At 40.0% G+C, this 12,573-nt stretch overlaps 1 protein-coding gene across 1 annotated transcript; it reads left to right on the top strand.

The window, feature by feature from the left end:
• The first annotated feature begins 3,479 nt into the window (after positions 1–3,479).
• si:dkey-171c9.3 (uncharacterized) lies at positions 3,480–8,751 on the top strand. Its single transcript, XM_061710259.1, has 2 exons — positions 3,480–3,594; positions 7,739–8,751. Exon 2 carries the CDS (start codon positions 7,745–7,747, stop codon positions 8,606–8,608), a length of 864 nt encoding a protein of 287 aa, XP_061566243.1. The 5' UTR covers positions 3,480–3,594; positions 7,739–7,744; the 3' UTR covers positions 8,609–8,751.
• The last annotated feature ends 3,822 nt before the right edge of the window (positions 8,752–12,573 follow it).

The raw sequence follows: 12,573 nt of genomic DNA on the forward strand, positions 1-12,573 counted from the left end.
GTCTGGCATTACAAGAAGCCTGCATCTATCATCTTGAATCAGTCCATTTTCTTCATTTTCTTCATTTTCTTCTTTTACTGCCCCTCCCTGTGAGGCTCATCCAAGCCAAGAAGCTTTCACGTGAAAGCAGCTTCTTCCAAAATTCCTTGTGTCTCCATCAGAGCTGAGAGAAATACTTTCATTTTCCTTCAGATTGGTTGAAGTCGCCAACAAATCCGATGGGGTTTGGATTCTCAGTTTGCGTCCACGGAGGTAGTATTTTATGGAGGGTCACAAATGATCAATCAGATTGTCTAACTGCTGAAATAGACCGTTGTGAAATGTATGAACTGAGGATCTAAATCACCCCGATGATTCATAGAGTTCTGTCTCCTTCACTTTTATGCACTGAAGAGATATATTGTGCTGTTTACCAACATGCAATTACTGTGTGTTAGTTTCTGTTACTTGTGCCTTTGCCAAGTCAAAAAATTGCTTTGTTTGTAGTCCAAACTTTTCTAAATGTCATCACCACAAAACACATTCACTTTAGGCGAACAATTGGTCAGTTTGACATAACAAAAACAAATAATAAGCAGCTTCTCTGCACTCTGCTGTTTTTTGACCAGTCAGTTATATGAATAAAAGGAGTTTTAAAAAAGACAGGAGTTGAAATAGAGCATATTTCACAGAATGTGACAAGAGGTTCTGCAGCAATACATTTCATGTTATGTCGAAAGTAATTAGGTTTTCTAATACGAATAAAAAGCATAAATGGGTTGAATAAAGCAACATGAAGGAACTTTTGTCTTCTTCAGCTCAGATGGCCCCCCTCTATGTGCAGAGGTGAAGTCACTTATACGACGCTGTCCAAGAATTGCTCTTGTTCAGTTTTTGGCTTGGCCACTGTGGGTTTTCTCCTCCGTCATTACTTTCTTGAATCTCTGAGGCTGCATTTACACTGGAGGTTTTGGTGGTCAAATCCAATTTATTGCCTATATCTAAAACGCAAACCAGCGTTAAAAGACTTGGTTACTGACATGGAAAAGGTTAGGCTGTAAGGTGAGAAAAACTACCACTATTCTCAATGAAACTTGATGAAATGAACTTAGATGAAGTAGAAGATGCCGTTATCATTAGCATATTGACACGCCTCCTCACTGTTGCACAAGATGAGCACATTTACTGTATACATTATACGCAGGGGCGGAGCAGGGGTCCCAGCCTAGGGGGGGCGAAGCATTCTAGATGGGCCCTTGTGGTCTAAACATCCCTGTTAAAACATAATCGATAAAATAATGCCACAGATCAGCGTCTCTGTAACACAACCACAGCAGCAGACGACACGGTCAGAACCATCACTTGAGGTTTCAGCAGCATGGATTTACCAGTCATGTCAAACCTAATTATAAGCTTAATGCAGACGTAGATATAACTATCAAACTGGAGATAAAAATCTAATGACATCCAGTGATGTTTATGGAAGCCCATTTCCACCAGTAAAAGAAAAAATTAAGATGAAATCTTAGCCTTAAAAATAAAAATATCCCCACGGTAAGTCATAATTATGACATAAAAAGTCATCATTTCGACTTTCTATCTCATAATATCGTGGGGATATATTTATTTTTAAGGCTAAATTTTCATCTTAGCCATAGATGTCGGATTCGCCAAGTAGCACAATTCAGACACACGTGTTCGTGGCTATTTAACACAATCAGACACGGCGGTCAAACAGTAACAAACAATATATGAAAGGCCATATATTCAGCATTATGACAATGTTATGAGAAATAATTAATATTATGACAGCTTACCAATGATGGTTTCATCCAGCGGTGGACAGAGAACCACAACAAAACATATTTCCATCTGGGGTGGGGGGTAGCACATTGAACGACCCAAAATGCAAAAACTTTCATTTAAAAACTTTTTCAAATCCGAACTATATCCGAACCATCAACCGGTCGTTTTGAGGAGAATCTCCTACGGATGTCCTAAATCTGTGTTGCCAGGTTGGGCAGGTTTCAGCCCAATTGGGCTGAAAAATATATATTTGGGCTGCTTTTCCTGGTTTTTACTAAATATTTAGGAGAAATTAACAAAAAAAGTTTACATTATGGCAGAGAAAAGTAGAAACTTACACAATAAACTCACTGATAATGTATTTGCTTTAATCTACTCAATTCTATTGTAGTTTTTGTTTGGAACCTGAATTTTTTTTAGGTTATTTAGTAAAGTGTAGATGAAATGTATTACGCATTTAATAATTTATGGTTTTAAGAGAGAATGTAAGATTCGGGCTGGTTTTTCATTATTTCGGTGGGTTTTACGTTGCATTTGGGCTGGAACCTGTCAGATGTGGCAACCTCAACCGCAGCGCTGGATTTCTTAATGAATCGTCTTTTTGGTCACAATAAACTTGCTTTCATCAACGGCGAAGTCCTCTCGATTGAGAGCAAGGTGAGGTTTGATAATCTGGTCTCATCAATGCAGCCCGGAGAGAGTTTTTAATCAACTTCAGCTGCTGAAACTCAGCATGAGTTTAAGGCTCTGATGCGACAACTGGCTCGACGCACTACTACGGCGTAGGTTACGCGGCGACGCGCATCCTATGCCGTAGGATGTGGGTTGGTGTAACGCGGAACCATAAATCAGCCTTAAACAGACCTCATGCCCGTGCATGACAGGCAGCCGCAGACACACGGGGAGAAGAGACTATTTCTTTCATTTCTATTTTTTAAACAACTTTATCCTTATGAACACAAGTGTTATACTGTCCAACTTTCCTTATTTTATTCAGAACACTTTTTTTTTTCCTCTTCGGAGTGGGCCCCCACGGAGCAGTGGGCCCGGGGCGGCCGCCCCCCCTGCCCCCCCGCCTGCTCCGCTAGTGATTATACGTTATGTTGTCAATACGTTCAGGAAGCTTCGGTATTCTTGAAGTTGTGAATGATACAGCAGAAGTTATCATCCGAGCCATTTCTACCGGAAGCATTCCTTGGGGAGAGGAATGGATTAGGCAGATCTGAAAGCAGAGAGGAAAGAGATGAGCCTGTCAACCTGTGTTTACATCACTTATTGCTACATATGATTGAGGCCTAAAACCAAATCTAAATATCCAAATCCATGCATGCATGCATGCCCAGTAGTCACACCCGATCTGATTTTATATGGGAGGAAAAGGCCTTCTGTTACTTGAACCCTGCAGCAATAATGCACATCGGTTGCTTCTGTAATTATCCACTGCAACACTGTGAGCTAGTTTCAGCATTACTGATGTGTGACATAGCGCCATAGTCTGATATACAGATGTGGCAAGAGATGACTGGGACAGGGGTCCAATCTTACTTAAGATGATATTGGTATTTTAGCGCAAAAAAACTCTTGTGCTCCTTTGATTCAGAAAATTGCGCAACAGTCACTCTGCACCAAGTTGAAAGTATTGTATCCCGATGGTATCTCTCTTTTTTCTCTCTCACTTTCTCTCTCTCACCCACGCACACACACACACATGTACAAACAGGAAGTGAGTCATTTTTGTGAACTTGTATGTTAACGTCTTCCATTTAAGTCATTTGCACCAGAGACATTAAAGCACCAACTGTCACCCCGGTAAGTTGGTTTACACCCGGACAGTTTAGACCGCCGTATGTTTACTATATCTAGGGGTTTTTTTGTGTGTGTTGTGTATTTTGTTGTTATTTTATGTAACTTTTGGCTTTACGGTCATCCATTTGGTCTTCAAGATTCCTTCTTTGCCTCGCAGCTATGGATATAAATCAGAAGTTGTCCTTTTGATCTGCCACCCTTCATAAATTATGTACCACAAGTTTATGTGCCTTTGGTTGGGAGATCTGTACACGTTTTCTAGATTTAAGTCCCTTTGCGAATTTTTCAACTCTCCAGTTTCTATTTTGCAAACAAAGGTTGACTACCTTCTAAAATCCCCCAAATAGCCACTCGCAGAGGCTTGCACCTTTGCTTCGCATTTCATCATTCTGTTTCAAACACTACAAAAAAATAACATTTTGCAGAAAATTAAACAGGGCAACTGTCATGAACACATTTTTGCAAGATACCTCGTATGATGTAGGAGTTTTGGAGGAGCTGTGATAGGGTGACCAAATCAGCAATGGGACTCTTCTTTTTTTGTCCGGGGATGAAATGTAGAAGCATTTTGAAATTCAATCACTCTTCTGCCCATCAGGAAGTCCAAGTCATATTGCCAAGAGAAAACATTCTTTGTTTGAGCTTTCAATTTGCGCCACATCTGGGTTTCATTCTCTATCTTGTCCTCTCTGGGCTCCGTCTAGTTTGAGCTCAGACTGAGGCTGACTAAATAAATAACAGAATACTTGTGCAGCAGGCCATTTAAAAATTTTTACGTGAACACCAGGCCTTTGAAAGCATTTCTAGAAATTCAAAATGTTGTGATGTTGAGCCGATTTATATTAATGTCTGCATAATCCTGTCTGAGGATAGTGGATCACTAACTCTAAACTTCTAATGATTATGTCTGAAATGTACTGTTGTGATGTTTCTCTTAGTGTCATTACTTCTTCTGTAGCTCTGTGAGCTCGTCTCAACAACTGGTCATCTTTTACCAGCTGCAATTTTGTTCAGACTATAAGACTGTCTTGTTATTGGGAGTCTTGAAGGCATTGTGGTGTTCACACTACGTGATCATGTTTAATGTCATCTTAAAAACAATGAGTACATCGTGGTCATAAAGGGATGTGACCTGGTTAGTAACTATAGTCACATAACGTGACTTTCAAACACTGGTAATCATTTTTGTCCTATGTGACTTGGTTGTAATGAGTGATCATTTTAGTTAGGTCTACCTTTCCTTTATCCTAAACTAACCTCTTCTCCTGTGATTTCTGGCATCAACAAGAAAGTTGTGCCAAGAAAACTGCTGCTCATATTTTCTCCTTTTTAATCCACTCTCTGTAAACCATAGAGATTGTTGTGCATGAAAATTCAAGGAGATCAGCAGTTTCAGAAATACTCAAACCACCCCATCTGGCACCAACAAACATACCATGTTTAATGTTTAGTCATTTTTCTTCCATTCCCCATAGGTTTTCTTTATGTCTGCTGCCTAAATGCATTGAAAAAGACTACAAAATGCTTATTTATTCACATTAACTACATTCTTTTTTTTTTCAATACCAGTGGTATTACATTTGGATGCAATACCACTGGCGGGCTCCAAAATAACTCTGACACCACTCTTAATTGAATGTCAACATTAATCGATTATCGTGCTGCTCACACTATATGACTGTGTTGTAATTGGGAGTCTTGGGGTTGATGACTGACCATTATTTGGCTGGATTCTGCTCATCCAGTTGACATTTTAAAGTGCCCTTCTGTCAACTCTTATCTAAATCCTATGAACATCAGTGGAAAAAGTTGAAACATGTAGTCTGGAGAAGGCACCTGTCATTTGAAGGGTGGGACAAAACACCTTCCTACAGGTGCAGGAGTCTTACTGAGAGTTACAAAAAACAATAGATTGCTGTGGCTTATTCAAAATGTTGTGCAACAAAATATCAAGTTGAGGGTGCCAACTAATTTGTCAAAGCCAATTTAATTGTTTTTTTTAATGATTCTGTTGGTTTTAGCAAATTATTATTTATAATGACTGTTTGTTACAATTGATGTCAGTCTTTAATGGAAGGGTGCCAAACCTGTTCTCCACATCTATAAACTGTGTGTATAGTTTTTTACTCTTTAGATGCATATTTTTTCCCGTTTCCTGCTTTTTGCTGTCATCGCAAGCTTTTAAGGTAGCACAAAACTTATAAACTTATTCGGATCCCCCTTTTTGTGGGAAACCTTAATCTAATCATAGTAAAAAAAATCCGCAGTAAATCATTTTGAGGAAGTATCTTTAGTCTCTTGAATGCCTATAGATTTGACAAGAAAATCATACCTGGTGTGTGCAACCCAGAGAAAAGTCAGCACACACTCCGTTGAGAACGCAGCGCTTCACTTCTTTCGCTCGGCTTCTGTCCAGTTAAAACAAGCACGATAAAACTCAGCATTAGAGCTCTGTAGGCGTTGCAATGAGGCAGGATATTTTCATCCACAGAACCCTCAAAACGCCCCCCCATCATTATGCAAACAGTAGTGGAAGATATATAAAGAGGATTTCAGGTACTCAAAGAACAAGTACCAATGTTCCCACTGAATATATATCTATACAGTGGTGGACAGCAACGGAGTAAATTTACTTGAGTACTGTACTTAAGTACATATCCAGAGGATTTGTACTTTACTTGAGTATTAGATTTCTTTGGTACGTATTACTCTTACTTGAATACATTTCCAAGACAAATATTTTTACTTTTACTCGAGTAAATTTCTAGGAAGGCTGAAAAGTACTCGTTACTTTCAGGTCTGCTCTTTTTTCTTCTTCCCTAAAATCCTATTGGACACAAGCTGTTTTTGTCAAAGGAGGAGACCTATCACAGTGCACGCTCTCCACTGGGATGTACGTAAAGCGGAAATACGTCAAGCCTCCTCAAAACGATACCGCCAAAGTAGCCTGCGTTTGTCAAGACAGAGCTGCAACAAGTCAAGACAGAGCTGCAACAAGTCAAGACATAGCCGCAACAATGGCTACGCCTGCGTATGATCCCATTCATTTGATTTGTTTTTGGTGTTTCTGCAGGTTTTATAACATTGTGGTTCTAAAAGCAGCACATCAGTGCAGCTGGTGTCAAAGAGTTAATTCTCAGAAACAAGAGTTAAAGATCCTTAAATTAATTTAGAAAAAATATAGTAATTTACTGATGTGGAAAATAGTAAATTTAATCTTACTCTCACTTTTACTTAAAGTAAATTTAAAAGCATTTACTTTTGGATACTTAAGTACCTTTAAAAGCAAGTACTTTCCTACTCTTACTCTAATAATATTAGTAATATTTTGACTGAGCTACTTTTACTTGTAACGGAGTAAATTTTGACCAGTAGTATTTGTACTCTTACTCAAGTACTGGGGTCGAGTACTCTGTCCACCTCTGTATCTATACTTGTATAAGCTGGAACTGAATCGGATACTTCCATCAGGAGCATTTCATGTAACGTTTGCTTTGCTGTATTTCTGCTTGCCAACTTAACGTTAAGATTTTCAAACACAAGGCAGTCCGTATCAACTGCAGATGTCGGGGCTCAGAGAAGCGACAGGGTGCTGCAGCTGAAGCCAGCAGAGTTGGCAGAGCTGCTGCTGCACTGAACTTCCTGTTTGTCACATCCTGACTGGCTGAAACCTCTGACAGGCTGCGGTTGACTCTCTGCTATCTCAGGGCTGCTTCAGGGGACTTTCTGTTCTTTCTGTCCCCTTATTTTGACAAGACTCCAAGCTTTATTCTGGCTTTTGGAGTTTCCTCAGTGTTCTTTCAATTTCCAGCTCATCAGTTTCAGTAATAATCAGTAACATGGAAGGACAAGGATTGTAGAAATATTTATGGAGCAGATACTGAAGGAAAAAAAGCTACACCATTTAAGGCAAACATTTATATTATGCTATTATGCTTGGCCTTAGTCGAACTTGTTGGCAAGCAATAGTCTCATAAAAATACAAAATGAACTAATTATCTGACAAAAGGCAGCAGTTCAAACATTTTGTGGCATTTTTGTTTGCTTTCTTTTCCTTTACTCTCACTGAAAAAATGGCTACATGAAAAGCAATACTGATATTTATTTCACTTTAACATATCCCAGTGCCTTTTCTTTTCCAATGCAGGCTCCAATGCAGACTGTGTGTGCAGTTTCGAGGGTACCGGAGCCCATTCCTGAAAACTTTAAAAACAGAGGCCCCCTAAATGCGGAGGCTCTAGAGGAGTATGCTCAACACATGGCAGAAAACATTATGCATTCATTCATATACCAAATGGAAAAGATGGAATCTGAAGTGTCCTGCTGCGGTCGAGGCCAGGAGATGTTAGCTGAAGAGCTAACGTTGGCAGTGATAGAAAGGGCCCTGGAAGAAGTGTCATTAGCTCAAAACGTCAAGGATCAGATAGGGGCTGAATGCGACAATGTTTCTTTTGTTGGAAAATGTGAAGAGGAAGAAGATTTGTTCGACACAGATATGGATCAATATATGGAAACCCAGAATTTCAGAGCTCCTCGGCCCTCACATCCCCCACTGTCCCAGTCAGGGCTTCCCATTGTGGGATCCCTGGACTACCCTGATGCCCCTCCAACCACCCCTCTCGTCCCCGAGCTCGAGAGGAGCAGAAGCAGTTTTGCTCGGAAGCTGAAAGGAGGACTGGCGAAGGTTTTCTTGCCCTCTCCTCCGCCGTCAACTCCAAAAGACAAAGAGGAAAGCTCAGATGGCGTCACCAAAAACCCTGAGGCCGAGCTGATGGAACATCTGATGTACTCACTGTCCACTACTGAGCTGGCAAGAGACGCTTTTGAAGGAGGTTCTCAGCACGGAGCGAGCATGGATGCTTTTGCAGAGATTCTGTCGTGTGAGATCGTGGACTGGGTCCGGGATGTCAAAAGTAGAAAGCAGAAACCACATGAAAGCAGTGTTTATCTGCTGGCGCAGCAAATGGCTGAAACCATCATCGCCTCCTCGCTTGATAAAACTAAATTGCATGTTTAGCAGTTTAACTTCACATGTGATGACTGAAACTTTCCTCTAACTGTGGCTCGATTTGAAATAACAAATTGTTTCTTTTTCTGCAATGTGTTACAATAAAAGCTCATCAAGATGAAAACTTGACTTTTGTAGCGATAACTCACTTATAATCTGATATTAAAAAAGAAAAAAAAAGCCTCTGGAACTTTCTTGGTGGTAGACATGCATCTTGAAAACAGAAGTTTTAAGGTTAGTTCAGATAAACGATTTAAGAGGGAAAATAAATGAATAGTCCTGTATTGTGACTGTTCTAAAACGAGGACCCAGTGATCAGGACCCAATAACGGGATACGCCCTTTAGAGGGCAGCACAGGAGAAACGTTCCCCCATGTTTACAGCATGAGGCCAGCAAAGTCTTCTATCTGAGGCACATGATAATGTTTGAAGTTATGTTCGTCTCCAAGAAAACAATAGCTTTTGACAGAAGTACAATTTTAAAATTTGACAAGCTTCATTTCTCATTTATGTCTGAATCATTAATGACTTGGTTTCTTAGTCTTGTGTGTGTGTGTGTGTGTGTGTGTGTGTGTGTGTGTGTGTGTGTGTGTGTGTGTGTGTGTGTGTTAGATATAAAACCTCAGACAGCAAAGGATGAAACTGTATTTTAAGTATTTTGTAGACGATTATGCATCCCAGAACTCGATGCTGTCTGGATATCATATTCCTATCTTTGCAATCGGCGTCAAAATCCATTCACATCCAGCATTATTCACCCATCTCCTCAAGCGAGCTGAATTGTCATGTTTTATGTTTTATTGGACTCATTGACAACTTATTTGCATACAAACTTGTTTGTTGCGGTCAAGTCTCAAAGGAAGAGGGAGCCACAAATCTTAACTCGACACGGTCCTGTAATCCTGAAAATAAATAAAAACCATTAACTACTTAGAAAATGCCAAACTCACTTACAGAAAAACGTCGCTGAGCTGTCAAAGAGCAGTTTCCAATTAAAAGCCCTCCTGTGTCTTGTCTGTTCAAGATGGCTCTCAGGTTCAATTCAGTGGGTATTTGGGGCACAAACACACGGACATGTGCTCTTTTATGTTGCCACGCATGTTTGAACGCACAAAACTACATACAGATGTGCAAATAACACAAAGTACTTTTTTTTTTTTTTACTCCAACACAGATGGACTGAGTGGGAGACAAAACAGAGTATTTGTGCACAAATAAGACAGTGTCTTAAGCGCACAAGCCTAAAAAACAATGTAACAAAGAGTTCAAGTACAGACCAGTAACATGTACTATTAGAATTAAGATTTAGACTTAAAACATGGATTTATATTTTCAGCCCCATCTGGGACCCACCGCAACAGATTTTTTTTACCATTTATGTTCAGAATTACGTATTTATGATCATGACAGACTTGAGTGTTTCAGCTTTGAGCTAAATTTGGTCTGAATTTTGATTGAGATGATGACTAACACAACCAGTGTAACCTCAACATGTTTGCACCGCCGCTGTGGGCGTCTGACACCCTGACATTAGTTTTTGGCTCGAGCGCCTGCAGCTTTACAAACCCACTAAAACATCTTTTCAACAGCTTGTCCAGCCTGGTCTAACAAGGCCTTGTGTGTTATATATGAAGGTTCACATATCCCAAATGGAGCAATCACGCTATCTAACGGTGGAAACTGGGAAATGGTGACGTAAATATTAATACATTTTTCACGAAAATGTGTTTTACTTATTTTCTTTCAAGCAACAATTCAAAAAATTTGCTTTACTGCTGGGTGGAACCGCAGTCAGCGTGAAAGCTCACAGATGGATGTGCTTCTGACATTTTTGGGGTAAGCGTGCCAACTACATGCAACTCTGTGCCACGGGTCAGTTGCGAAAAAGAAAAGAGTGAGCGAAAACATCAGTTCTGTCAGTTTGCGCAGTTTTGAAGTCTTTGCCCGCACATTTGTGAGCAGTTCAACCAGATCTTTTCCAGTGTTTTTCATTCCTTTTCAGATAATGATAGCACATGTGCACGTGACTGATTTATCTTACTTATCCATGGTCTAACTTGCTTGAATCAAATCCCTTCTAAATATATTTTACATTATATTTGAACAGACATATTTTAAACGTATCTTACACACCCAATCCCCCCCCCAACACCACATCCCACCCTAAACAGCATGATGAATGAATGAATGAATGAATGAATGAATGCTTAGTTGTTATTTTGACCCACATGCACAAAGCGGGTAGATGTTGACTTGCCTGCAATAGGGATTTGTGTTAAGTGTTTAGGGACTATCCAATAGTCCCTAAACTCTCACACATACTAAGTCATGAAATGCTAATCATGAACTTTTGGCTCTCGTGGCTGATGACCACCGGGTTTTCCTACACACCGACACAAGCACACTGAGGAGCTGCAGGGCTGGGCAGACAGCTGTGGTGTCACAGGAGACCCACATCTGGAGAAATGCTTGTTGTTTTGTAAGGAGGCTGGCTGCCAGTAAGAGAGAGGAACTGAGAGATGACAGAAAAAGGAAAAAGTATGATGACACACAGATGAAGACTAGCAGAAGGGTTTCTACATGTTATAGGGAAGCAAATGGCAGAAATGCACAGTGGGCAACCCCCATGGGTGAAATCATGAAAAAGAATTAAAAAGACTCCATGCAAAATTATTCTCACGAGTAAAAATAGAATAATAGAATATTACTGGATTTTATGTCGCATCGTATGAGCATATTATGGATTAGTACCATTCAACTTCTTCTTCATGGCTCCAGCACATAAAATCGTATTAGAAATGTCTACATTTCCAAATGACCATTGTCTAACAAAAGCTACCATATGTAAAATTAATTTTTTGAAAAGTGAATACAAGCACATTTGAAAACAAGCCTTTTGACGCAATGTAATCTTCTGTGTTGACATAGCGCAACTGAAAATACAAGTGGGAATGAACCGTAAAGCCAAATGGTGGAAGTGGTCATTCTCCCTTTGTTAGTGGCTCATGGACTGTAATAAACTATAGAGGAAGCATTAAGTCACATGACTCATTCATTTCTGAAGAGCCCTTTTTGAAGCCTTCTTTCTCTGTATCGAGCACCGCCATGTTGCTCAGGAAACCGACGAGCACGCGCCCACCATATGTCAAGTTAGCTGTAGCTACCAGCTCCCTCAACCCATTCCTGCCGAAATAGCTGCAGCTTGCAAATATGTTGCTGAGTCATTTCCATCTGACGGTAGATCTCATGCTGTTGTTGAATCCCCATTCAAGCTTCAGCCAATAAGAGAACAGGAATTGGGCTGATCTAATGGTGAGTGAGGGAATCCCAGGAAATAAGGGAGGACACTGTAAATGGCAGAAAATTACACATGGCATAACACAGTTCAAGAAACTATAAATTCTTTTTTTTTTTTACTTTGATGGCAGGACTTTCACTTTCACTATGCTCCATTTGAGGATGAAAGCATTTCTTCCATACTTTAGGTTTAGCAGTTTATTTTCCCTTTTCACTCATAACAGCGCCGGACTGCTGGGGTCACTCAGGGTCATAGAAAAACAACAATCTGGATATACTATTTCCACCATAAGATACCCATCTATCTCCAGTGTCAGCTGACACTCCCTGCAGTGTTTCAAAGGTGCTGAGCCTACCAATTAGTCAGTTTTAAGAGTCTTTCATTGTTAACTGGCTCTACATGTGTAAATCAGAGGGAAGCGGGACTGATAGAGCCACGGCTGGCCGCATAAGGTTTGGATTTATTTTTTTATAGTTTTGGTTACTCATCGTAAGAATGATTAAATGTTGTTTCAGTTCTGAAGTAAGCATCCCCAACGAGAAGTCGCGAAGAATTACAGAAACATGTTCATTTTGTATCAACATATGACTTTGTGTTTCTGTAACCTATTTTACCCGTATCAATGTGCATGGTATACCTTCATTAATATTTTTGAACGTATAGATTGTTCTAACAG

The sequence above is a fragment of the Cololabis saira genome, chromosome 20 (genome assembly GCF_033807715.1).
Source record: "Cololabis saira isolate AMF1-May2022 chromosome 20, fColSai1.1, whole genome shotgun sequence".
Lineage (NCBI taxonomy): Eukaryota > Metazoa > Chordata > Actinopteri > Beloniformes > Belonidae > Cololabis > Cololabis saira.

What these genes read in the sequence shown, in the direction of transcription:
- si:dkey-171c9.3 (XM_061710259.1), top strand. Translation starts at nt 7,745, where the DNA reads ATGCAGACTGTGTGTGCAGTTTCGAGGGTACCGGAGCCCATTCCTGAA.